Genomic DNA, 24,506 nt, shown 5'->3' on the forward strand with positions numbered 1-24,506 from the left:
ATGAATACTAAGAATCTCATGCGGTAGAATGTGTGTTTACAGGGCCCATTTTGCAGCATTCTACATAATCAATTGTTTATGAAAATAAGAATTATAATCACGTTTAATTAATTTGTTTTGTTTACTGCAGTAAGGTTTGATCGATTGTATTAGAAAACCACACTACCCTTACAAAATGCACATCATGGGCAAAGTACTAGATACAATACTTGCCAAACACATAGTACTATACACATACAGCAATACACTTCTGATTCATATAACGCATATATACAGCTGCATCGCGAGACGCGTGGACGCTCAATTAAACATTCAAACAGGAATACGATGAACGCTGATCGAACGATAACGGGCGTGAGTGTGTGTGTTGCGCGGGGTGCGGTTAAGTGGTTAGCGCACTGCGCTACGAACCCGACGACCCGAGTTTGATTCCCGCTCACGGCCACCAACACCAGTGACGATTATTATCTTAACATGTTCTGGGCCTCCTGTAGGTCAACCGAGCCTCAAATGAGTACAACACCAAGTGCAATAAAAGCATCGCCACTGGGGAGACAAAGGCAGCCGGGCGTGGTGTTGGCCGCACCACCCCCATGTAGATGCCCCAACAGTCTGTAAAGGCTATTCGGGGGATCGTTGTCTTTTTGTAATGAAAGGGTCTGCCAAGCGCTGCTGCTGCAGTGCTCTGTTAAGAGGGCGTGGCACAAGATCAGCACCAAGGACAGCGCTTCCTATTCAACCCACACGGTGCTGGATTGTATTGCACCACTCAATCCGAGTTCTTGGCGACTGCCACTAAAAGTGTCCTGATATCACACACACGCCAACGCCCCTGCGTATGATATACACGTTCATGTTGTCTATACGTGTGATTTATACGCCCGTAATAATTGTTTGTATGTATTGTAAATGGCTCTAACTGTGACAATGCTGGTAATGTGAATAAAAAAATACACGATGAAAATGATATCACAAGGCTTTGCTCACAAGCCGGTGCCTTGTGTATTTTATTCATCCTAAAGTGATCATCGGAATGTTTCTAAATCCGACAGACGTATGGGGGGGGGGGGGGGTATCTTCATTAATACACACCATTCGACAGTGCAACCCATGGTTGGTATACATTTTCCGCCCATATTTTACAGTGGAAAAAATAAATCTATCAGGGCGGGTGAAGCGCACGTAGCGCAATGGAATTGGTGGAATATTGCCTGCGGGGCGTGCGCTCCTTAATATTCACTCCATTCCCTCCCATCATTACAACTATAAGGTGCGCCCTCCCTCACTCCCTCTCTCTCTCTCTCGCTAACACACACACCACTCCACCCCCAACTCATCTCTCTCTCTTTCCCTCCTCTCTGTCGGTCGGGCGTGCTGCAGCTCCACTCTTGCGCACCTCGGGCGGGACTGCAGTGCGAACGCTGTGTCAATCACCTCCAGCCCGTGACCACTGCTACCACCTCGTCTTCTCCCTGCCAGTTCCCGCCTCACCCAAGCATCCGACAAAATGAACAAAACTGCAACGGGTAAGCGGAGACCAGATATGCAGAGTCTGCTGCCTCCTAGCCTGCCTGCCTATATGCCTGCCTCCCTGCCTACCTCCATCCCTGCCTTGTTGCATGCCTGCCTGCCTGCCTGGCTACCTCCATCCCTGCCTTGTTGCATGCCTGCCTCTCTGCGTGCCTTCCTTTTTTCTTTCCTGTCCACGTCTCTGCCTACATTTCTCCTCGCCTACCTCCCCATCTGTCTCTCTACCTGTCTCCCTGCCTGCCTGCTTGACAATCATCTTCCCTGCATGGTTGCATTCCTTCCGCCCTGCGTTCCCGCCTGCTTGCTTGCACGCTTCTGTGTCTGTCCAAGGAGCGTTGTTTTTTCCCCCCTGTGCCACGTATTTTGAGTAAATGCAATGCATTACTGAGACAGCGACAATGCGACTCGGACCATATATTCGCCACAGATTGTCTTGTGGTTTTAATAACGATGTCTGATAAAAATGGGAATAAATATTTGCCACACCGCTTTACTCCATCATGTGATGCTTTCTCCTGAGGGATATAGCTAATGTATATGAAGTCATTCGTTTTGCATGTGGAAAGGAAAACGTTATGGATTGACGATGTTGTGGTGATCGCAGACACCCATCAAGGTTCGATAACCGTTTTGCAATGACAAATATATGTTAGAACCCATCGAGGTCCATTCTTTAATTTGTGCAATATTGTAACCATGTCCAGTGTACTAAGAGCGATTTGGAAGTCCTTACGTTTTTAACAACACCGTCCAATGAAGCCTGGGAGTGGCATTTTGCAGCAAAAAATTCCACCTGTCCTCAAAATCATCCTGCAATCTCTAACACGGCCACACCCTCGCGAGATTTTTTTTTTGTCCTGCGATTCGTTGTGCCAGGACCAGCGACATAATCTGAGCCTCGCCAGCCGCAGGGGTCATTTCCTGTTGGCTACATAGGCCACGGGGTATGGGGGAAATTATCTCAGAAATCCCTATTGCCTCATTCGACGCTACAGGTTTCATTCGTGGTGGTTTTATTGTATCACAATGAAGCAGCAGCACGGTTGCTATATTTATAGGCCAGATGGTGTCTGACAATTATAGGCGCTTGAATTTGCCAGACTGAGATAAATTGTGTTTGTGAGGGACACATGCCGCATAAATTATGTCTTCCTCACCAAAGATTGGTTTCAATATTCTATTATGCGTGGCTTAGTGTAATATATATCTACGTCTGAATGGTATGCAAATGACGATACAAAATACGGGTATCTTAAATCATATATGAAAGCTATGTGTAGCTCCGATATTATTGTTTGGGTCATACAGTAATGTGTTGGGAAAAATGTTTCACGTATTTTTATTAGTGTGTTGCTAATTAAGTGCACGTGCTTAATTTAGGCATTGGAATTGTGAGCATGTGTAGCTGTGAGCTTGTGCATTTGCGAGCGTGTTATCCGTGCTTGTGAATGAGCATGGCTGTGAATGCGCTAGAACAACACCCGGGGCCGACATGATAAGGCGGGGTCTCTCGCAAGGTCCCTAGCTTGGCCCTCTTTCGTTTATCTGCAGAATAAATTGCAGAGTATTCATCAGGAGAATAGGTGCTGCAATATCATCAATATCTTTAAAAATGACACACTATCCGGCACAGTATAATAGTAATACATATTTAGTATTCCCAAGACTGCACAAATGAGCAGGTATATGCATGTATTTGATATATATTTCACAGATAACCACACTGTTTACAAAGAAGATAACAACGCATTTCATATTTCATGAACATCTTATTTTCAAGTTACATGCATTAAATTGTGTATATGCGAATCAATTATATGCAGTCACGAAAGCTTCAAATCTAGAATTGCGAATCAATTATTTCACGTCATATATGATATATGTAATTGGTTCGCAGAAAGCCATAAACTAGAGGTTTTAAACGAACCAAATTGCCAGTAAAATTATCTTGAACCTAATCGTAACCCCCAAATCGTGCCAATTCTTAGACTCGTTATACAATGTAAAATGTAAGCAAATATACGTTAAAAACATTAAGATTACATTCAAACAACATTCTCGGACACAGCTCAATATGATGCTGTTTGCGATTACCCAGTCTGTGCTGTAAACCAGATACTGGCAACATCACATCTCATTGTTATTGCCAAAGCTATCCCTGATCAGCTGATGCAATATCAGCAGCCATTATGAGGCAGACGACAATTAGGCATCCATGTTACACGTATACAGGCATTGCTGTTCAACAGCAGGCAGACCTATAGAAAAAAAAAACATAACGTTAGAGATATTATTAGGGCTGGAATATTTATTTTCTCACAACCTTAAAATGTTCACCCCTGGTCTGGGTGCAGACCATCCTGTCTGGATGCGTCGTGGGTGTGGTTGGAATTGCTGAGAGGATGTGTGACATGGATAAAAACAAAGGGATTCGTCCTGAAGGGTTCAACTAACTCATTACTGCTGTCTGGTCACACATTGTCACACATTGTTCGTAGCGTATCAATATGATGTCACGCAGTGGGCATAGCTCAGTTTGTTTAACAGTAGGTGGTGTGTCTGCAATTCACGCACATGGTCAGCTTAGATTGTGGGAATGTAATGATTTACTAGCTCATAGTTGCCACGCAGCATTGCGGTGATTGTTATAATTAAATATCACGATTCATTAAAATATCTGATTCTTGTCAAATGTTTACCAAATAATGTTTTTTTAATCGTTTTTAGTTTCTGTTTGTATCGTTTATGCAGCCTTGTTCACCCTATTTGCTTAAACATAACATTACCATATACATTGCATGTACTCAATTGTAAATACGCGATTCTTAATTTTGCAATTCTGCTCATGTATCATAGATGTAAGAGTTCATTAATCGAGGCATTGCTACGTGCCTAATCATTTTCGCCGGGAGCATTGCCACCAGCAGTGCACCATGTCTGCTTGTATTTTCCCTTTACGGCTCGACCGACTCTGGCCTGTAGACGTGGCAGGCCACATCTGTTGCAGACATCAAATTGAGCGAATCCACAGAGACATGGGAGAGGGGGAGGTACCTCATAATATCTCCACTCCCGTGATTAAATCAGAGCCAGGTTTCTGTTCCAAAGAGACAACTGACTTATCCAGTGATTGGTGTCTGTGAGTTTGAATAATAAGGCTCCCTCACTTGCACTTCCTCTCTCAGGAAACGTGACCCACGCCTGGGCCCACCTCCGACATGCACCAGGTGAGACCCTAAGGGGAACAGTTGTAACCGAAGGCACATGCGCGATTACAGATGCTTCAATTTAGCAATCAAAGCGGTTCAATTGCCATGCTCAGGATACATTTTTCATGGAGTGGAAACCTCATATATTTGTCTGAAAATGCCACTCGCAATTGCATTGTGCTATTAATGTCACATTCACTTAAAAATTAGCTTTAAACACTTTTTTCCCCTGTATATTTTGTTTTAGGGGTTTCTGTTAAACATGGCACGTGACATTTCGATCGGAAACCTCATATGTGCCTCAAAATGCCACTGTACTTTGAAATAATAACAAAAGACTCAGCATCTTCATCAGTAACACTGCCTTGAAAGGAACTATATATCATCGGTGACGTTTTGAGCAATGGCCTTTCTGCTTCGCATAGGCAGTACTATTGACAAACGTGTTGAATGTTTGGTTTTTGTGAGTGTGCAACACTGCCAATGCAGTAACCACCAAATAGTTTTTTGTATTGAAATCGTTTTTATATCACATCAATTAATATTTTGCTTTCAACATGATTTCTTCCTTTTTTTATATATAAATATTTTTTCAAACACTGCACACCGTATTTGGAGTTTTAGTAGAATTGCTAGTGAGCCCCAAATCAATAAGAGCAGAAGCCCTCTGCCTTTCCAGACACAACGTGATCTACACAAGTTCACAGTTCCATAGCACTCGCACCACGGCTGGGCTCACGAATCTGAGCGCGGTAGAATGGATCCATAAAACCAAAGCGTGTTAAGCAGTTCGTTTTTTTTTGCTTGCACGGTCTTTAGTAACAGTCGTTGGGGCAATCAATGGCATTGCTATTGAGGGCAAGCTCACCTTGGGAGGAGGTGGGGTCAACTGTGGCCATATTTCACTTTGTCATCTGTTCGAGGCTGCAACCGACAAACTCCAAGGTATTGGCTCAATACCCCAATCTGGGCCATTAGTGCTACAAGCCAGCCTGGCTTTCAATCAAGGTTGGCATATTTATTGTTTTATCTAGTGTGTGCATTGCAGTTTTTCACAGAGATTGTTTTCCCATACAATATCGAATTCTGTGAGGGTTTGACGTTAATGCTCACTACAGAATGTATTGGGTCTCTCTGGTTGGCTGCATAAATGGGACACATCAACACATTTAGAGCTGTTCTGCATCCAAAGATTACCAGCTCCTTGTTGCGTCTCAACAATGAACTCATTATAATCACAATGAATGCTCATAAATGCATTCTGTAATCAGGTAATGCCGAACAAGCAGAAGAAATGTGGTAAATGCTCACAATCCAGGCCCACGATCTGAGCATTCAAAATCAGAATGGCATCCATTTACTGAAATACTAACTGAAATAGTAATGGACGATGGTCTTCATTGGCTGTGTCGATCAAGGTGGTTGTTTGATCACACTTCATCACGGGGGTCAACACGGTTTCGTGAAGTTCCAGGTTTGGGGGGCAGGGGGGAGAGTGCCCAGGACCGATTCAGTTTGCAATTGCCGCTGATATTAGCCATGGCCAGGAATCAAATGTGGGTCACTGGATTCATAGCACAGTCAGTGTCCTGACCACTATCCCCCCCCCCCCCCCCACAATATGCTCACAATACACATGCATTAAATCATCATGCATGTGAGAAGTAATGGTGAATGATTCATGGGAAGAAATATGCAAATGATATTGTTAAATTTAGGTAAATGCGGCGAACAGGGCTGTACCAACGAGACATACAATTACGAGGTAGCAATACAAACGAGACCGAGATAATGAATTTGTGAATGAAAGAGTGGCCTAAATGGTGACAGTTTATCAAATTAATGTGAAGATGAATCAAAACTAAAATAAATAAACGAAATTAAATATCGACAACACCAGTAAAAACGGCATGTTATCCCAATCATTCTTGGATAAGCATTTAATAAGACCAGTCAGAACCTGATTTCATTACGATTATTACCTATCCACTGCTGAATGAAGGTCTCCCCATGACGTTCAAATCTCTCACAATCCCCCAATGCCACAATCTATCTCGCTGCTGCACACAAGGTCATCTCATCACTCCAATTCCTCGGTGGTCCTATACTCTCTGGCACGTGCCCTGCTTCGGCTGCAATTCCATCACCAGTCTCGACCGTCAGCCACCTTTCCTTCTTGCGATAATGTGCCTAACTCAATTTAGTTTTCCGAACGGTCAATGTGGCTGCCTTCATAGGAAATGTTTTTCTTGATTCGTAAGTTCATCTCTCCGTGTAATTCCAAACATTGATCTCCCAAAGCTCTTTTGTGTACTCTTGCTTTAATTCCATTCTGTCAGTGTCCATATTCCTTATCCATTTGTGATGGCAAGTAAAATGCTCTTTATATATATATAAACTCAAAAAATTCGTCTTTAGGCACATTGGGATATTGCTTTTCATAATCAAATTCAGTTTTTCAAAACCACTCTAATCTGTTTTCATCCATTTCACAACTTTGAATCTGTCTGCCTTCAATAGCTGTCCTCGGGATATATATGTTGTGCTTTTGACACATATCTCCATTCTGGTTTTTTAAAGTTTCTATATTAATTCAAAGCCTTGCTAGCATGGACCCTTGTGCAGTTGATGTAATGAGGCACCTGAGCACCTCAGGTCCGTGGCTCCCAGTGCAGTTGCACTGCCTGCACACTTGGCAACTACATCGCTGGTTTAAACGTTTAAGAAAACACGTTGCTGCTATGCACATCAGTCTCGTTATCTGATTTTGTTTTTTGCAAACCTGCGATAGCAAAATGAGCAGACACAAAATAAGTCTTTGAATTCGGATGTATTTCTGAAGAGAGAAATGAAATGTCATTCCCACTATATATTTTTTTCGTTTTGTTTCCCATGAATATGTTTTTAATTCTGCAGATCGCTGGAGTCAGGCATTAATGAAGGTCAGACGTAGTCTCCACATGTGGTTAATATTGGATTGTGTAGCGGAAGAAACGGTCAATTTGAGTGATCTGCTGGAACTGCGGGGAGCTTGCCAATTAACATTCTGCATGGTCACTCTCGTTTAGCAGTGGCCCGTTTCGTATTACAGCGCCTCTGCAAGACAAGACAACTGATGTTACATTTGAAATCAAACCGAAATTTCAATTACGAAGAAGGAAGCAGTTTGAGTGTGCATTCATTTGTTTTGTTTCAAAACGGCCTGTAAATAAATCGTCATCATCATCATCACGGGCCATGGGCAGATCGCCCGTAGGTGGCCACTGCACATTTCGTCATTTGTTTCGACTTTCCTGTGTCTTGTGCCAATATGCTCGAGTATAGAAATTTTACAGAGAAATAGCAAGTGGTTACCAAGAACAATGTAAGGATGACTACGGCTGAGCAAAGAGTCAACATTCATGGCAATTAATGGAAAAAATAGTCAACATTAATGGCAAATAGTCACCATTGACACTTTTAATAATAATAATTTGAGTCCCCAAAACTGAAACTTCATGAGTAAGGCCTTCATCTAGCAGTAGATTGACAAAGGGCTGTAAAAATAAATGCTTGAAAACAATTCACCCCCCTAAAAATCTATGAATTGTCTGCATTCAGATGAATTCAATCCTTTTTTTTACATTGCGGTGAATTGTAAAAATAAAAATATATAAATTCAGAATCAAACTTACATTTTCAAAAATATTAGGTCAAATAACGAACAGAGTTGAGGACTTCTCACAATTGCTGGCAGTCAGCAATGGAAACGGGGAGATCTGTCTGCTGTGAGATCTGTCTGCTGTGAGATATGTTTGCTGTGAGGAATGGTGGAAGGAAGAAATTGCGGCTTCCATCCTTCTCCTGAAAAAGAAGCGTCTTTGCATGCCGGTCATTGACCGGGTAAACGCAGACAGCTCCGGTGACTTACACACGGTGACACCCTGGCCTGACTTTTGCCCTTGGCAAATATCAATGCTGCCCGCTGTCTTGATGAGCACAGCTAGCCGTGCGCGCTGACACGCCACTCCTTCATGAGACTGCACTGTCGTCTCCGGCGTCAATACTCAACCTCCAGCGCACACAGCCCAGCCGCTGCATAAATAGCACCATGCCCTTACAGTCAGTGGGCTAGCATGATTGGTATGGGACCTGGTGCAAGGAATGAATTGGGCACTCTTTTCTCTAATCCCCCCCCCACCCCTCTTTGTAACTTGGCACCTGAGCCCCAACCGCCCGTGAGCCCCGTACACAGCGCCTGGACATTGCGGACAGAGCAGAAATGAGAGGCAAGGTGGAGAAATGCAGCGTTTGCAGAATCAGGGTCTCTCTGAAATGCCCACTTGTATGGCTGCCCACGGGGGTTCAGTAACCAATATTGTGCTGGTAGTGTTGTAGTGAGTCGTCCTATTTCTCTTGAGCAATGCTCGACAATAGATAGAGGTCGTTGAGACAGAGCAGACCTATGTATTTGCGATCTAACGATGTATCTCCGCAGCTCCGATTAGCACGGTTGGTTAAGTACGGTGCCTAAGAAGTTCAACATACATCCATACAAAATCGACTATTATGTTAATGATACACACTTCCAATTACATGCACGGGAGTGATTGCTTTAAATTCATGTAACGTACCTTGAATGTCATTATTTTACGTGACACGCTGTAGGCTGTCGAGTCACTGCAATGCACCACATTAAATAAATATAAAATTAAATTGCAACCTTGAGTATGAAAAAGGCATCTAAAGGGTTATTCATTATACACCTACAATTCATAAATGCTTTGCAACAGCATTGCATGGAAGGTCACTTTACCTACATGGAGCAAAAATGTGCCATGACATCAACAATAACAGCCTTTGTATAAAGTTAATAAAATGGTGTTTGTAATGCATACAAAAATGACTTCATACTAATAGACACAATTACGTTTTCTTGCTCATGATTTGTTTAATGTATTGTGAAAATTATGCCACGTCTGCCGATTCTGTTGATATCTATGGTCTTATTGCCAGAGGTTTTGTTTTACAATTTAGCCACCCAGGGTGTGCGACAATTCCACTAAACGGCAAGAGGCTTAAGCGGCCGACCACGCACCCAATAGAAACCCTTACGTTGAGTAGCCAGGGGCTCAGGGATCACAGCACTTAGCTCACACTGCTGAGATTCGTGGCATTGAGAGTCCATTAAACGGGGTTCTCGATTGTAGCGAGCTGATGGCCTCAGCGGAAGTCACCAATAACTGTACAAAAAACATTCACATGAAAAATTTGGTTCTCGCACTGTATTTTAGCTACATTTCAACTGTAAAAAAACATATCTACTTTTCTTGCATCAATCATCACTCACCTTGTGGACCAGAGTTGACCTTAAAGGATCTCAGAGGTAGCTATGTGATATTCACTTCTGTGGGCCATTCTCTGCCTGAATGTTTCAAACCCGAACAGATGTTCATTTTAAAGGTTCCACATGTCGTAAGGATACAGAAGGGAGTGCATAACTGTGGCCAAGAAAACCCAGAGGCCAGGTAGCTTCCACACGGCCTTACGCAGCCGATTAAAAGATAATATCGCTCGACTGATTCGGAGTTAGACCTCCGCTGCCAAACCAGAGCTGAGCATAAGCACCCTGCCCAGTTACAGAAACTTCTCCACTCTCTTGCCACCTAAGCTTCTCTCCGCCATCTCTCCACCCAACCCCACCCCACATCAAACAAATGTCTATCGACAGGCAGAGCTCACCCACTGATTTGCTCTTAATGGAATTCAGGGCCCTCAATTCACCCGGGATGCATTCACTGGAAAAATCAGCATGCAAGCCTCGTGTGCAATGCACTAAGGAGCGAGACGAAACATGGTCTCAATCAAATTAGCGGCACCACGATGGTGCGATCGCCTAAATGCAGCCTCGTTACGTTAATGCACGTGGTGTGATCTTATTGTTTGGGTCAACGGTTGATGTAAAGAATATGCCCTCGTGTCTGTAAGTGATGGTGACGACACAGATGGTGCTTTGCTGGCTTTTGACGGAAAATTTACGTGAAAATCCGGCCATTTCTACTGCATTCTAGTAAACAAAACAAGGAACAGTCAAACCGTGCTACAAGGGGTTCCTAAACCTTTGGAAATGCAGAAAAAGAGGCTAGGAAACCCCCACATGAAAGCATATTTCTGCCAATAAAAGTCGTAAAGTTCCTCGTCATAAGGCTACGTTAATTGATGCCCCATTGTGGACTTAAGGTACGGTATGAAACTGCAGCAGAGGATATATATTGAATCCATATTGAAAACGCATTTCTTTAGTACCGCGTTTTGTGTTTAGTTTCTTGTCCCCCTCCCCGCACCTCCGATTCGAACGGTTGGCTACGTATGGCGCAAAAGAAGTTCAACGTACATATTGGACCACCTCCAGCCCCCCTCTCACTAAAAGCAGCTGTCGTGATGTGTGGCTACTCATAACTGTGGCTTCTGCTGGCCCCAAGCCTCCTGTCCATGTGTGCGGAGACGATATTGGATTCATTTGTTTGTCAGCTGAAGGAGCGTTTTTCGTAAAAAAAAAATAAACAACCCTGCAAATCTCTGAAATGAAAAGTAAAAACAAAACGATTTCCTCACACCCTGCCTCCACCTGACCCCATTTTGTGCAACGTGTCGCATGGGCCCCTTATTGTCAATAAATCCAAATATCTGCCAGGCCAAGGTTGCCATTATCTTGATGTATTAATATCGCACATTTCAGATTTTACTTAAACGCCCATGCACACCTCTCATCCCTCGCGTAATCTCGTCTTGGTATGCGTAATGTCATTGATTAAAGATATCTTCATCACTGCAGCATTAAGATATTTTCTGCTGTTAATACCTCTTCCGATGCATGCCGAGTTTTGTGTGTAGGTGAATTGCTTTATCGTTCCTCGTAGAGCGCATGTCCGCTATCATCGGCGAGGAAGGGAGGTTCGCACGAATACGAGCACCTTGGTTTCAAATGAGCCTGTTGAAGCCCCTGTGATAAATGCATTTGTGACAGGATCCGATGATACACTGCAGCGATCCAAACACAGTCTCTGAGGGCTACCGCTTCTGTCCTCGGCTACGGCGTTGTTCGTTAAAACAAGGTTGTATACAAAACAGCGGGCCATCCACACTTGCCGGCGATCGCTAATTGGGGTAGGAAATCTGCGGAAACGCATTCCCTGAGGTGAGCGGCGTTACAGTTACCATGGACTGGTGGCCTTGGTGTGGGAGACACGCGCAGCCATCTTGGCACTGAAATGTCAAAGCAGGGGAAGCCATATTCCAGCCTCTCATCATCATCATCACAGCAAGATTTACCTTAAATATAGCAAGCTTTGAACTTAAGTATGGTGACTGCCAACATGTAATTTCTACAAATAATATCCAGTATACAGCATCTGTCTCGCAGAGATGCGCTAGGATATATGATGGCTGGGAATTACAATTTGGGTTTGCATAGAATCTCAAAATAGCTGCATCTCAAGAAAATGTGAATTACCGCATTGTAGATATAAAAATAAAATCCTGTTTAACACAACTGTAAACAAACCTTTATAAATAGTATTACAACTGTACCTTTTCAGCAGGTATTTTGTATGTGACAGCCTCTGATTGGCCTTACTAACATTTGTATGATCATTACCGCAAGTTTGAGGCAATGTACAATAGTATTACTCTATATACAGTCCTGTATTATCAGTCGATGCGTCAAGGCCATTTTGTCTCTGGGTGGCCTCATATCAGATCAGATCAGCTCTGCAATGTGATTGCTCTGAATTGTGTCAGGGGCTGAATGAACACCGCATGTCAACGAAACTGTCACCAAAACCACACCAGACATCAAACTGTGTGGACGAGACATCGTTATTTTTTTAGGCCTACGCATGCTGATGAGAGGCACCTTGCTTCGTGGCCTCAAAAGTCAACAATACAATGAAATTCAATACAATTTGCAGAATACAAAGTGTCTAATTGCAATCGTGTGTCTAAATGCTGTCCAAAGTGAGGGGCGCAATCTATTTACTCGCTTGCTTTTGTTTTGAACGGTGCCCTTGGCTCACGAGCCTCAGTGTGTGTTACGTAAGTTCTAAAATAACAGATTTGACGTTCCCAGGCACACGAAATGTGAAACTGAAAATGTTGGTCAAGATACATTTCTAATTGCAAGATAGGCGAAGGGGTGATGATCGGGAGATAGGCGAGGAGGTGGCGATTATGGAGGTGGGCGAACCGGGGAGGATATTATTGTTAATGGAGAGGCAAAAAATAATGGATTAGGTGTGAATTTAAAGAGGGAGAGAGTGGACGAGTAAGAGGAGGGAATCCAGATCAGAAATGGCACCAGAGCAGAAGACGTTACCTCCCACAGGTTTGAGGTCCACTCTGCGTTTCACCAGGAGACATTGGTTACTCGAGCAGAGTACAGTGTATGAATAGGGTAGTAGAGATTAGCCAGAGAGATTTAGGCTAGAACAAGGCCATTGTAAAGATCTTCAAAACAGCGAAACTGATCTTCAAATAGATTCTGAGGATCATAGATGTGATCTCATTTTGGCGTGGAAGATAATACACAGAATGTAGTCCACCCTGATCACAACCACATTACACGGTGCTATGTACAGATGATGGAATCCATACTCTTTGGTTCTTTCGGTAATGCATCAGCAGCAAAACATGCTCTCCCACCTGATGACGGACGCTTGTGCTGCGCCCGAAACGTCGTGATTTATTTTATTTTATACCTACGTGACTTTACCGAAAGAGCAAAATACTATGGATTCCTGCAGTCACGAAAGATTCAAATCAAGATTAGATGATTGAATGTTGGCTTCCTTAAAATAATGAACAATAAAAACTCTAGATTCCAAAGTACAAGGCAGAGTTGGCTGATGCAGAGGTCTTCTCACGAGCATATGCATTTTTAATGCGATGGCGTATTCCCCTGCGGTTTAAATGGAATCCAGTGGCCGGATAGTCATGTGATACCGGGAAAACCATCTGAGCTGAGTGGTGGTGGTGGTGGGAGGGGGGGGAGGGGGTCAGAATCCTAACCCTGGATCCAATAATCCATTTATGTTTCCACGGCGAGGCATGACAAACGAGCTGAGGGCAGGGACCCGCGTGAGGTGAAAGGGGCCCACGTGACGGCACGGGCGTGAAGAAACGGGCAGACGCCTCGCTATCCCGTGGAGCACTTTTCCTCCATCGCCGTCAGACACTGGCTTCAGTAAATCTGCTCCATCAGACGGCAGCCACAACTCATTGGGGGGCATTTGCGTAGAGAGGTGCGGACTTGATGGAAATCATCAAGGCCATCAGCGTCATCGTAATGTGAATTATTGGCACATTATTGGCACCCATGGCCACTATAAGACTTTCAGGCGGTGAAAATTAAATGCATTAATTACGGAGTAATAACAAAAAGCCATTAAGATCGTCACACCTGTTCCTTTGCGCATCCAGCACAGGTCGGAACTCCACAAAATGTAAGCCTTAAACAAATTGAAGATATTTACATTTGCACAATCTTTAAACATATTTTCTGAGTGTCGTGGTGCACATCTTTCTTTGATCCAGCACTTTCAAGGTAGGAGGGGTTGGTGGATCATTGGTGGATCACGCAGATTTGTGATGCGAGGTGGTCCAGGATGTGGCGGTATAGAAAATGGGTTTTTGAATAATTGTCAGTAAAATTTTGATCGTTATCTCCTTTTACGTGGGGATTTCCTTCTGATGTTGGAAATGGAACATACATCTAAAACTAGGAGCCACCTAAAACTAGTGCACAGTGAGACGTTATTGAATATATTTAATTATTGTTTTAAAAAACCCGCGTATCATCAATTTACCATTTGTACGCATTATTCAACATCGACATATAAAATGTGAATTACCCACTTGAACCAAAAAACGGTATCATAAACGCAGTTTCAAAACGCCACGGGCAGCAGCAGCGTTATCGTATAAACAGCCATTTAGTTTCAACAAAGAGCGGAGAACAAACCAACAAAATCCACACACCACCACTGTGTGGGCGCCCAGTGTGTCCACCTCGCGATAAAGACTTGAGTCAAAGCCACAGCGTGTATCTGGCCGCGGCAGGCAACGGTGCCGCGGATGATAGTGCGAGGAATCCCGCCGGATCTGCCACATGCCCTTCACAATCCCCCCCACCCGACCCCCTTCCCTCCCACGCTTGACATCTCCCGTGGCTTCACTGCCCCTGGTTCTGCTCCACGTGCAGGCAGCCCTGGCGTTGCCAGGCCTTGTCCCCCTGACGTGCGCTTCTCCATCATCATCATCATCCTTTGACGCCTCCCTCCAGCCAATGTCGACATTGACTCTGGGGTGAAAGGGGGGGGGGTCCCAGGGTTGCCCTCTGAGCCCCCCCCCCCTCCCCATTTCAATGCATACAATCCTAGCGAGGTGGTAGAAATTCAAACAAGATATAGAGATGTAGTTAGCCAAGAGAAATTTAGACGAAAAAAACAGAGAGATGCAGTGAGGTGAGGGGAATATAAATGCGGACAAGCCGGATATTAATATATTTGCGTTGTTATTAGGATCTGCATTTGAGATGACATTTCATGCACCCCTTTTGTCTAGAATCAGTGGATTTTCTTGAGCTACCTGGGAGTTCAAAGCTTTTGCTTGGGTTGCTCATGCCCATCGCTGCCACGGCTGGCGGGCACGTCAAAGTGATTGTGCGCATGCTGATCCGTCCACAGCAGGGGGGAGGGAGTGGGGGCGCGATGGAGGTTGGGTTTCGGTTTTGCAGCGACGATGCGGTGGAAGGCTCTCTGTCCAGCAGAAGGAAGGAAGCGATGTGGTGGCATCAACAGAGTTGTCTATGATGGCATCTCGATCTTGACCATGACCTTGCTGGGATGGGCGTGGAGATTTGAGCTTCTCTCAAGCAGTGAGACAGGAGAAACACGTTCGCTTTCCAATTGGCTATTTCGTTTGAATAAGTGCCGTTTTTTTACGGAAAAAAAATTGCTCATGATCGATATGATGAATACACATGTGCTGTATATGTGCTTTCCAACTGTTATCCGAGTAGCCAATTGGGTAAGTATGTTTATTTTGTAATTTAAATCCCTTTTCTTCTATTTCGGATTCATACAGCGACCTTTCCAGGGCCCTTTGCAAGTCGGGGAACAATATTTAAATGAAAATAATCTGCACGTGATGGATTCTATTTAATCACATAACATTGCACAATGCGTTGTAAACAATTCCATGTGTGCCTGTTTAAACGAGGCAATTCCATTTAGAAAACAATGTTACTCAAACAAATCTAGATTTATGTGGCTTTAGCTATTGGGACTGGGTTTCTACACAAAGTATAATAGCCAAGGCTATAGCAAAAGTTGTTCTACCAAAGCAATTCTACTGTAGATAGGAATCCAGTAACAATCACTGAGCATGAAAACAATAATTGTGACCGCTCATATCAATGTAGGCCTTATCTTCAATACACTACGATGTGGAGATTTAGATCGCATCTAAATACAATAGCATCTCAAGACTATATGCAGAAATAATGGGGACGTTTTTTTTTAAGAGAGGAGCAGCCAGTCATATACATCTTGTGTCATCCTTTAAGGTTGATGCCCATGACGGATGTTTTCCATCTTTGGTGATCTTCAGCATCTCTCGTAGGGAGTCCCGTCCAACTGGCCACATTATCCCACCAACTCATCCGTAACCTGAACAGGGCCATGTTGTCGGCAGGGTGTTCTCGACTATGAGGGCATTAGATAAAAAAATATATATCTTATTTTCCTTTGTATGGCTGATGACGTAGAACAACAACTATAATTTGACATTGTGGTTGAGCCAGATAACTGCGTCAGTAGTAGCGCGGAGTGTATTGCTGTGATGCCTCGTTCGTTATATGTTCCATAGTCTCTTCTGGGTGACCACAGCCGCACACATGAGATTTTTGAAATGTCCATTTGTGCATGAGGTATCAGTCCGCATCTGCCAGAGAAGAATGAGTGAGACTGAGCGACCTCCCACTAAGTCGCAACGCGTGGAGGTGTTCCACCATCGCATTACAGTGCCTCTAGTATTACTGGTTGGAACCTCCTGGTTACACCAGCCCACAGGGGATTATTGTGTCCGTCCGTCCGTCGTGAAGGGAGGGGCTGGGTGGGGAGGGAGGGGCTGGGTAGGGAGGGTGGGGCTGGGTGGGGGGTGGGAGGGGTGGGGGTGGGTGGGGAGGGGCTGGTCACCCCGTGGTGCCCTTATAAAACTCAACGTTTAACCTACTCACGCCGGCTTGTGCCCGCCCTCACAGTCGGCCATATTTTCGGAATACACCACGCCGCCGTTGACCCTGGCCATTGACCGAGCAACCCACCGTTCCTACCAGCTCCCTCCGTAGGAATGTGTTTGGGGGAGCCTGATGATTTCCTGCTGCTCTTGGGGGGCATTTGTTTGAGCCGAACTTTTGAAGGGCAATATTTGGCACGTGAGCAATGACGCTGGCAGATTTTCCTGATGGGCGACGGTGCAACCCGATGCACAGATATCCTCACCCCGCTGCATACATAATTGAAGTTAACTTAAGTGGCTGCAGAACGTAGACGCCAGTATCCTTGGCTTAGGGCCATTTATTGTTTTTATATGGCAGTGTTAATGATAGTGAGTTTAACAGGCAGGCTTTCAAGACCAATAGTTCAGATTTTTTTTGGGTAGATCGCGTAAATATAAATGTATCGTTAAACCCACCACCACTCGACACAGCCAATTAGTAAGGGTTGTCACGTAAACAAAACATGCAAATTCCTTACTAGTTCAGCACACCGGCATGTTGGAGAGCAAACCCACAACATTTACAATTCTAGTACTCGAATTGTTAATGATGGTGGTGAGGTGCTTTGGGGTCCGTGTTCGAACATGTCCAGCCCTTTTGTCAATCCACTGCTGGATGAGGGTCGTGTGGGTCGTGGAGGTTATTTGACCGTTTGGTGAAGGCGGGGAGCATACATGCGGGAGAATAGAAGTGCAATCTTACAGTACGACAATTGATTTTGCTGCATTGGCCCTCTCTCCTGCCAACCACGCAGGGGAAATAACTTACGTAATAATCTTCATCTCCGTTGGGTCTTTCGGTAAAGTCACGTGTTTCTTCACTGGACACACTGGTCAGAGTTGGTTGGTGAAGGTGGAGGGGGGGGGGACGCAGATTTAATTAGTTAAGATATCACTTGTCAAGAAAAAAATGCTTGTTTTACCCTTTCCGGCAACAATTTAGGCGTTAAGATGTTCAAACAGCAAATAGAGAGCTGTTACAAGGCATCGAGTCTGCATTCACTGGGAAAGGCAAAGCCCATAAAAAAATGCATCATTTTGATACTGAAAAAACAGGGTCCCATAGATATGTTACTTGTTATTGATCGAAGCTGTGGCTGGGAATCAGACTCAGGTTTCCAGATTCATAGTAAAGCGCACACATAATTTTTCCACCACTTAAAAATTCGAACACGGTATATTTAGGACCTTTTTAATGCATTTTTTAAATCACTTTACTGGCAACTATTTGCGTTGTGTGCTGCTGTCAGTGCTTTTCTTTCATAGTCGCGTCCTGATTATAACTTTACTCGTTTTAAATCTGTCACGTGTAGCTTTCATCGACTAAAAACTTCATTACCGTGTGAGAAAGGCATTTATTTGGTAAATGATAAACAACGTATGAGTATGGCCAGTATACGATTTATTTGTAAGGACGTGTGCATTTTCATCCCCCGATCAATATTACCAATAGCTTTCGTCGGAATAACTGGCACTGATGTAAAAAGTGAGTTTGGAAACGCAGTAAATTGACTCAATTAATTGTATTTGAACTTGAACCATCTCACGTGTCCCCCGGCACTCACCGTCCGTGCTGCCCTCAGCGTACAAGGAGAAGATGAAGGAGCTCTCCATGCTGTCTCTCCTGTGCTCGTGCTTCTACTCGGAGCCGCACAAGAACTCCATCTACCAATACGCAGGTGGGTGTCACTCGCACACCGTGTCTCACACACCGCGTCTTGCGAGATGCAATTTGCACACTGCACACACCTCGTGTGATGCACCTTTTTACGCGAAATAAAATAATAATTGCATAAAGAAGCGAGGAGACGTGCACGATTGATGTTCAACTTAGAGACGCGTAGAGGAACAGATGAAGATATCACAACGACTGTTAAAAGTGGGTTTGGGCAGGAATAGAAGGGAAGTGGGCTGATGACCAAGGCTAACAGTGGAATGGAAGCCGAGAGACGGAAAGTACCCAAGAGGACGACGGCCACCTTGGAGATGGAACAGAGATCGGCTCATGAGCAGGAGTTAGATGGAATGTTGTTGTAGAGCCATGGAGGTGAATCGTTAACACCTCTGGTATTGGAACTAAGTCTCTGCTTTTTTAAAATGGATTTGTGTTTAAATAAGTACAAGACAGCAAGTCGCATTTTTGTAAGAGGGATTCAGAAACAAAATCATGACTTTTACAACACAAGAATACATATATTTTTTTACTCGCAAAACTTTCACATCGTAAAACATACACATGTCAAAGACACCATATAGACAGTTAAGAAAAAGTAAGCAGGCTTGGGTAGGACGCATCACAAGAGAGGACGGTGGTGGACGGACACCGACTGGCGATTGAATGGCAGCTGAAGGAGAGAACGCGTCCAGCCAGGGGTTGACCACCCTAGAGATGGAGCGATGAGATTAGTTGATGGGGGAGGGGTGAGATGGATGGTCGCAACACCGGAGCGTGAGTGATGGTGACGACGTGGGGAGGCTTTCATCCAGCAGTGGATAAACTCGTACCTGTCAACCCCCTTATCAGTGCCCTACCTTATTACAGACCCAATTCAGACCGTATTGATCACCCCGTGCCCTTATAAATCTCAACGTTCATCCTACAAAGTCCCATCACAAGGGAGAAACGCAGACACATGTTTTGCCCGTGTTGAAATGGCTGTACGCAATATGGACCCGAAAACTCAATTTCCCTGTGTAAGAATACCAGAGGTGGGACAAAGTCATTGTTATGCAAGTCCAAGTCGAGTCGCAAGTCATCAAATTCATGACTCGAGTCTGACTCGAGTCCAAGTCACATGACTCGAGTCCACATCTCAGAGGTGGGACAAAGTCATTGTTATGCAAGTCCAAGTCGAGTCGCAAGTCATCAAATTCATGACTCGAGTCTGACTCGAGTCCAAGTCACATGACTCGAGTCCACATCTCATAGGTGGGACAAAGTCATTGTTATGCAAGTCCAAGTCGAGTCGCAAGTCATCAAATTCATGACTCGAGTCTGACTCGAGTCCAAGTCACATGACTCGAGTCCACATCTCATAGGTGGGACAAAGTCATTGTTATGCAAGTCCAAGTCGAGTCGCAAGTCATCAAATTCATGACTCGAGTCTGACTCGAGTCCAAGTCACATGACTCGAGTCCACACCTCTGAAGAATACTGGGTAAACCGTGTGGGTTGACAGGTATGCAAGACATGGCAACTCTCCTAGCCACACCGTCAGGGATGTAGACCTCGGCAAGGTAAGGTAAAAGGTAAAAACAACAAGCCTACTTTTAACCCAACTTTTACCTTACCACAAAACAATCACTCTACCCTCACCTTTTACCCTTTAGCAAGGTAAGGTAAAAGGTATAAGATCAAAAGCAACGAGTCTACCTTTACCCTACATTTTACCCTTACCCCATACAAATTACCCGATTACAGGGTAATTACTGGGGCACTACACATGAAAAAGGTTTATAACAGGTAAATGCTAGGTAGAGCGCTTTATTCATTTCGAATACTCTTGATGATTCCAATTTTAAATGAGGTCACGAACTGCGCCACGGAGCTTTTAGCGAGCGGTAAACACAAGGTATTTACTGGGTAATACTTCGCGCTACCTTTACCCTACCCTTTACCTTTACCATTTTACCCGGTAAAAAGGGTAAATTATCTTTCCTTGCCGAGGCCTAAAGGAATGTAAGCCATGGCTGATCATTGATTGTGGGGGACGTGTGCATTATTTTGTTTGTTTAAAGTATCGCAATGTTGACAGTAAACGACAGCCTCCTCTGCCAGTCGTGAATGTGGCCACGGGAACGTTTTCAACGTTTTGAGATCACGAAATGGGGCCCGTTCCCGTGTGACCTCTTCTTTGGCTTCCTTCACGGCGCCGTCGCGGTCAAGGTGATGCTGTGAGCCAACGCGACACTGCCACCTGCTGTGACGGAATCGCAATTAATTTTTGTTTGAAGGCCGAAGCAGTAACACGGGACATGATGTGAGAAAATAAGAGTAGGGTTTACCGTTTCCGGTAATAAAACAGGAGGTGTTAAGATGTTCGAACACCAAATGGAAAGATTTTGCAAGAAATCAAGTCCGCATTAACCACGCACATTACTTGTGTTGAGCATGCAAACAAAAATGCTCTGATAATATTTGAGGCATTGGGGGCCGTCCATAAATGACGTCACGCGATTTTTGACGATTTTTGACCCCCCCCCCCCTTCGTCACACGGCGTCACAAAAAGTCAGACCCCCCCTAAAATATGACGTCATAAAGCTCTGCCCCCCCCCCCCCCAAAAAAAAATAAAACATGCTTCAAATCGCTTTAAACTATTGTCATTGTAGTGCGTATTTAATGTGGCGCTTCACTCTGATGTTGTAGGAGAAAACATTTATTAAAAAGTCTATTTAATTCAGTTAGAACGTGTCTAAATTTATTTAAAGTTGCGCATTTTGATGTGACGCCATTTAGGGATGGCCCCTTGTCTTTGAAACTAATTGATCTACACCAGAGACAGCCTTCTTCAGGGCCTGGCCTCACCAGTGTCAGACCAGAGAACGCCAAAAGGCGAACAGCACAAAGGCAATGCCACTATCAGAGCAGTTATAGCTCGGGGTGGGCAGCTACTCAATGGGACCTTGTTTTAGATTTGAAGCTTTCGTGACTGCAAGGATTCATACTCTTAGGCGTTTTCGGTAAAGTCACGTAGGTAAAAAATTTGAATAAAATTAATAGAAGTAATAATAGAAATAAAATAATAAATCACGACGTTTGCCAGTATCAAAGTATGAAAAAATAAGAATAGGTTCTACCCTTTAAGGTCCCATTTTGTAGGTCATCCCTGCTCACCTTATGGCTTCACCCAGTGCATGTGGTTCATGCGTGCGTGTCGTGCTACGTCGCGTACCCTGTACTGCGCCCGTGGCCACGGTGCCGCGCCGCAGACATGGAGGTGAAGGAGCTGAACAAGCGAGCCTCCGGCCAGGCCTTCGAGGTGATCCTCAAGCCGCCTTCGTCCGACCTCTCCCCGGACCGCTCCCCGACTGGCTCCAAGCGCCGCGACCTCTCCCTGGGGGAGATCCAAAAGAAGCTGGAGGCAGCCGAGGAGAGGCGAAAGGTAACGGAGAGGAGAGGACGGAGGTAACGGTGCGGTTAAGAGGGGCAAAAGGTAATGGTGCGGTTAGGAGAGGAGGGAGGTAACGGTGCGGTTAAGAGGGGCAAAAGGTAACGGTGCGGTTAAGAGGGGCAAAAGGTAACGGTGCGGTTAGGAGAGGATGGAGGTAACGGTGCGGTTAAGAGGGGCTTAAGGTAACGGTGCGGTTAGGAGAGGATGGAGGTAACGGTGCAGTTAAGAGGGGCAAAAGGTAACGGTGCGGTTAGGAGAGGATGGAGGTAATGGTGCGGTTAAGAGGGGCTTAAGGTAACGGTGCGGTTAGGAGAGGATGGAGGTAACGGTGCAGTTAAGAGGGGCAAAAGGTAACGGTGCGGTTAGGAGAGGATGGAGGTAACGGTGCGGTTAAGAGGGGCAAAAGGTAACGGTGCGGTTAGGAGAGGATGGAGGTAACGGTGCGGTTAAGAGGGGCAAAAGGTAACGGTGCGGTTAGGAGAGGATGGAGGTAACGGTGCGGTTAAGAGGGGCAAAAGGTAACGGTACGGTTAGGAGAGGATGGAGGTAACGGTGCGGTTAAGAGGGGCAAAAGGTAACGGTGCGGTTAGGAGAGGATGGAGGTAACGGTGCAGTTAAGAGGGGCAAAAAGTAACGGTGCGGTTAGGAGAGGATGGAGGTAACGGTGCGGTTAAGAGGGGCAAAAGGTAACGGTCCACGTGCTTCGTTACTTCCAGCGCCTGGAACGAAACGTCGGACATACCGTGCACTCGGGACCATGACCTCTGGCCCTTGCCCCCCCCCCACACGTCTCCTGACCTCCGCCCCCTCTCAGTCCCAGGAGGCGCTGGTGCTGCGGCAGCTGGCCGAGAAGCGCGAGCACGAGCGGGAGGTCATGCAGAAGGTGCTCGAAGAGAACAACAACTTCAGCCGCGTGGCCGAGGAGAAGCTGCTGCAGAAGATGGAGATGAACAAGGAGAACCGCGAGGCCCTGCTGGCCGCTCTCATGGAGCGTCTGCGCGAGAAGGTGGGCCTCCCCCCACCCCCCCCCCCCCCCTGGTCGTGCCGAGCGTGGTGATGTCTCAACCGGTCCTGGGTCTCCGAGGTTTGAGATGAATGGGTGAAGTTTGGGGCACAGAAGGGCAACGCCCCCGCCCAAACTGGGCACCTTTATAAATTTATTTTCAGTAGTTTACAATTAATATTTAATAGAAATTAATTGCATGCACCCCCGATGCCTAATGTGAAGGACAAAGCTAACCCTGCCGCCCCCCCCCCCCCCAAATATAGAAGTCAAACTCTGCCTTTGTAGAGATTTTAGCTACCTTGCCTGGGATACAGGAGGTCATGGGTTCGATCCCAACCCTGATGCCTGCTGTATATTTGGAGTTTGCGTGTCTCTCTCTGCCCGTGGTCGCGTGGATTTTTCGCCGGGTTCCCCGGTTTTTTCCTCCACATTTAGAATCAACGTCCGTTTGGAGTATTTAGCTGCTATACATTTCCACGTGATAAGCCACTTTGTTTAGCTATCATTTGTGGCCAGGTTGCTTCTGAAAAAGAGCTATATAGTTCAGCGGGCCTTACCTGGTATAATAAAACATGGTTTCGTTTTAGGGGTCAGCTCAACCTTAAATGAGTCCTCCACATGGTGCGGTGTGTTAACATCAGCAATGGGGAAACGAAAGGTGGTCACAGTGTGGTGTTGGTCACACCACTCCCTTGTGCACCACGGAGGACTTAACAGGGAAGTGCACGCACTTGTGTGCGCATAAGCGTGTGAACTTGTTTATGCATTCACGCACGTGTCGCCGTATTTGTGTTCATGGGCATTGTTGAATGTGTGTATGAATTCGCTTCATGCGCGCGCGTGTGTGTGTGCTTCTATTGCGCAGGAGAGGCATGCCATGGAGGTGCGTAGGAACAAGGAGCTGAAGGAAGAGCTGTCCGGGTGAGAGGGGAAGTTGAGCCAGGGCAATGGCCAAGTCCAGCTGCCCAGCCTCTGTCCTGCTGCAAGCCCTACAACCTTACCCTGCTGCTCAGCCCCCCGCCCCCCAAAGAGGGCAGGGGATGCTGAGGTCACCCACTCCATCTCCCCCCACTGCCCCTTCCCTGTGAGCGCTGCCCTGCTGCCCTTCCCAAGCCCCACTCACACCCCCCCCCCAACAAGCTACGGCCTCCCCACTGGGTAGCACTTCATCCAGCGTATAACGCCACTGCCAACCACCACCCCCCTCTGACTGCCCCGCAAACCAGAGCCAACGTTACGCAGTTATCTTTTCTTTTGAAAGTGGAAGTGAAACAGCTAACCAAAAGTTATTTTAGAAGCATACAGAAAGTAATTATAAAAAGTAAAAAAAATT

At 45.4% G+C, this 24,506-nt stretch overlaps 1 protein-coding gene across 1 annotated transcript; it reads left to right on the forward strand.

Annotated features, from left to right (window-relative positions):
• The first annotated feature begins 1,287 nt into the window (after positions 1–1,287).
• On the forward strand, positions 1,288–24,504 carry LOC144717932 (stathmin-2-like). Its single transcript, XM_078593743.1, has 6 exons — positions 1,288–1,526; positions 4,716–4,757; positions 18,638–18,733; positions 21,986–22,158; positions 22,982–23,173; positions 24,039–24,504. Exons 1-6 carry the CDS (start codon positions 1,508–1,510, stop codon positions 24,096–24,098), a joined length of 582 nt encoding a protein of 193 aa, XP_078449869.1. The 5' UTR covers positions 1,288–1,507; the 3' UTR covers positions 24,099–24,504.
• The last annotated feature ends 2 nt before the right edge of the window (positions 24,505–24,506 follow it).

The sequence above is a fragment of the Lampetra planeri genome, chromosome 4 (genome assembly GCF_965212315.1).
Source record: "Lampetra planeri chromosome 4, kcLamPlan1.2.h2, whole genome shotgun sequence".
Classification (NCBI taxonomy): Eukaryota; Metazoa; Chordata; class Hyperoartia; order Petromyzontiformes; family Petromyzontidae; genus Lampetra; species Lampetra planeri.

Bases quoted from the DNA above. Each gene is read 5' to 3' on its own strand.
- LOC144717932 (XM_078593743.1), top strand. The intron at 18,734-21,985 runs GTGGGTGTCACT...GCCGCGCCGCAG, and splicing joins CTCCATCTACCAATACGCAG to ACATGGAGGTGAAGGAGCTG. The intron at 22,159-22,981 runs GTAACGGAGAGG...GCCCCCTCTCAG, and splicing joins CAGCCGAGGAGAGGCGAAAG to TCCCAGGAGGCGCTGGTGCT.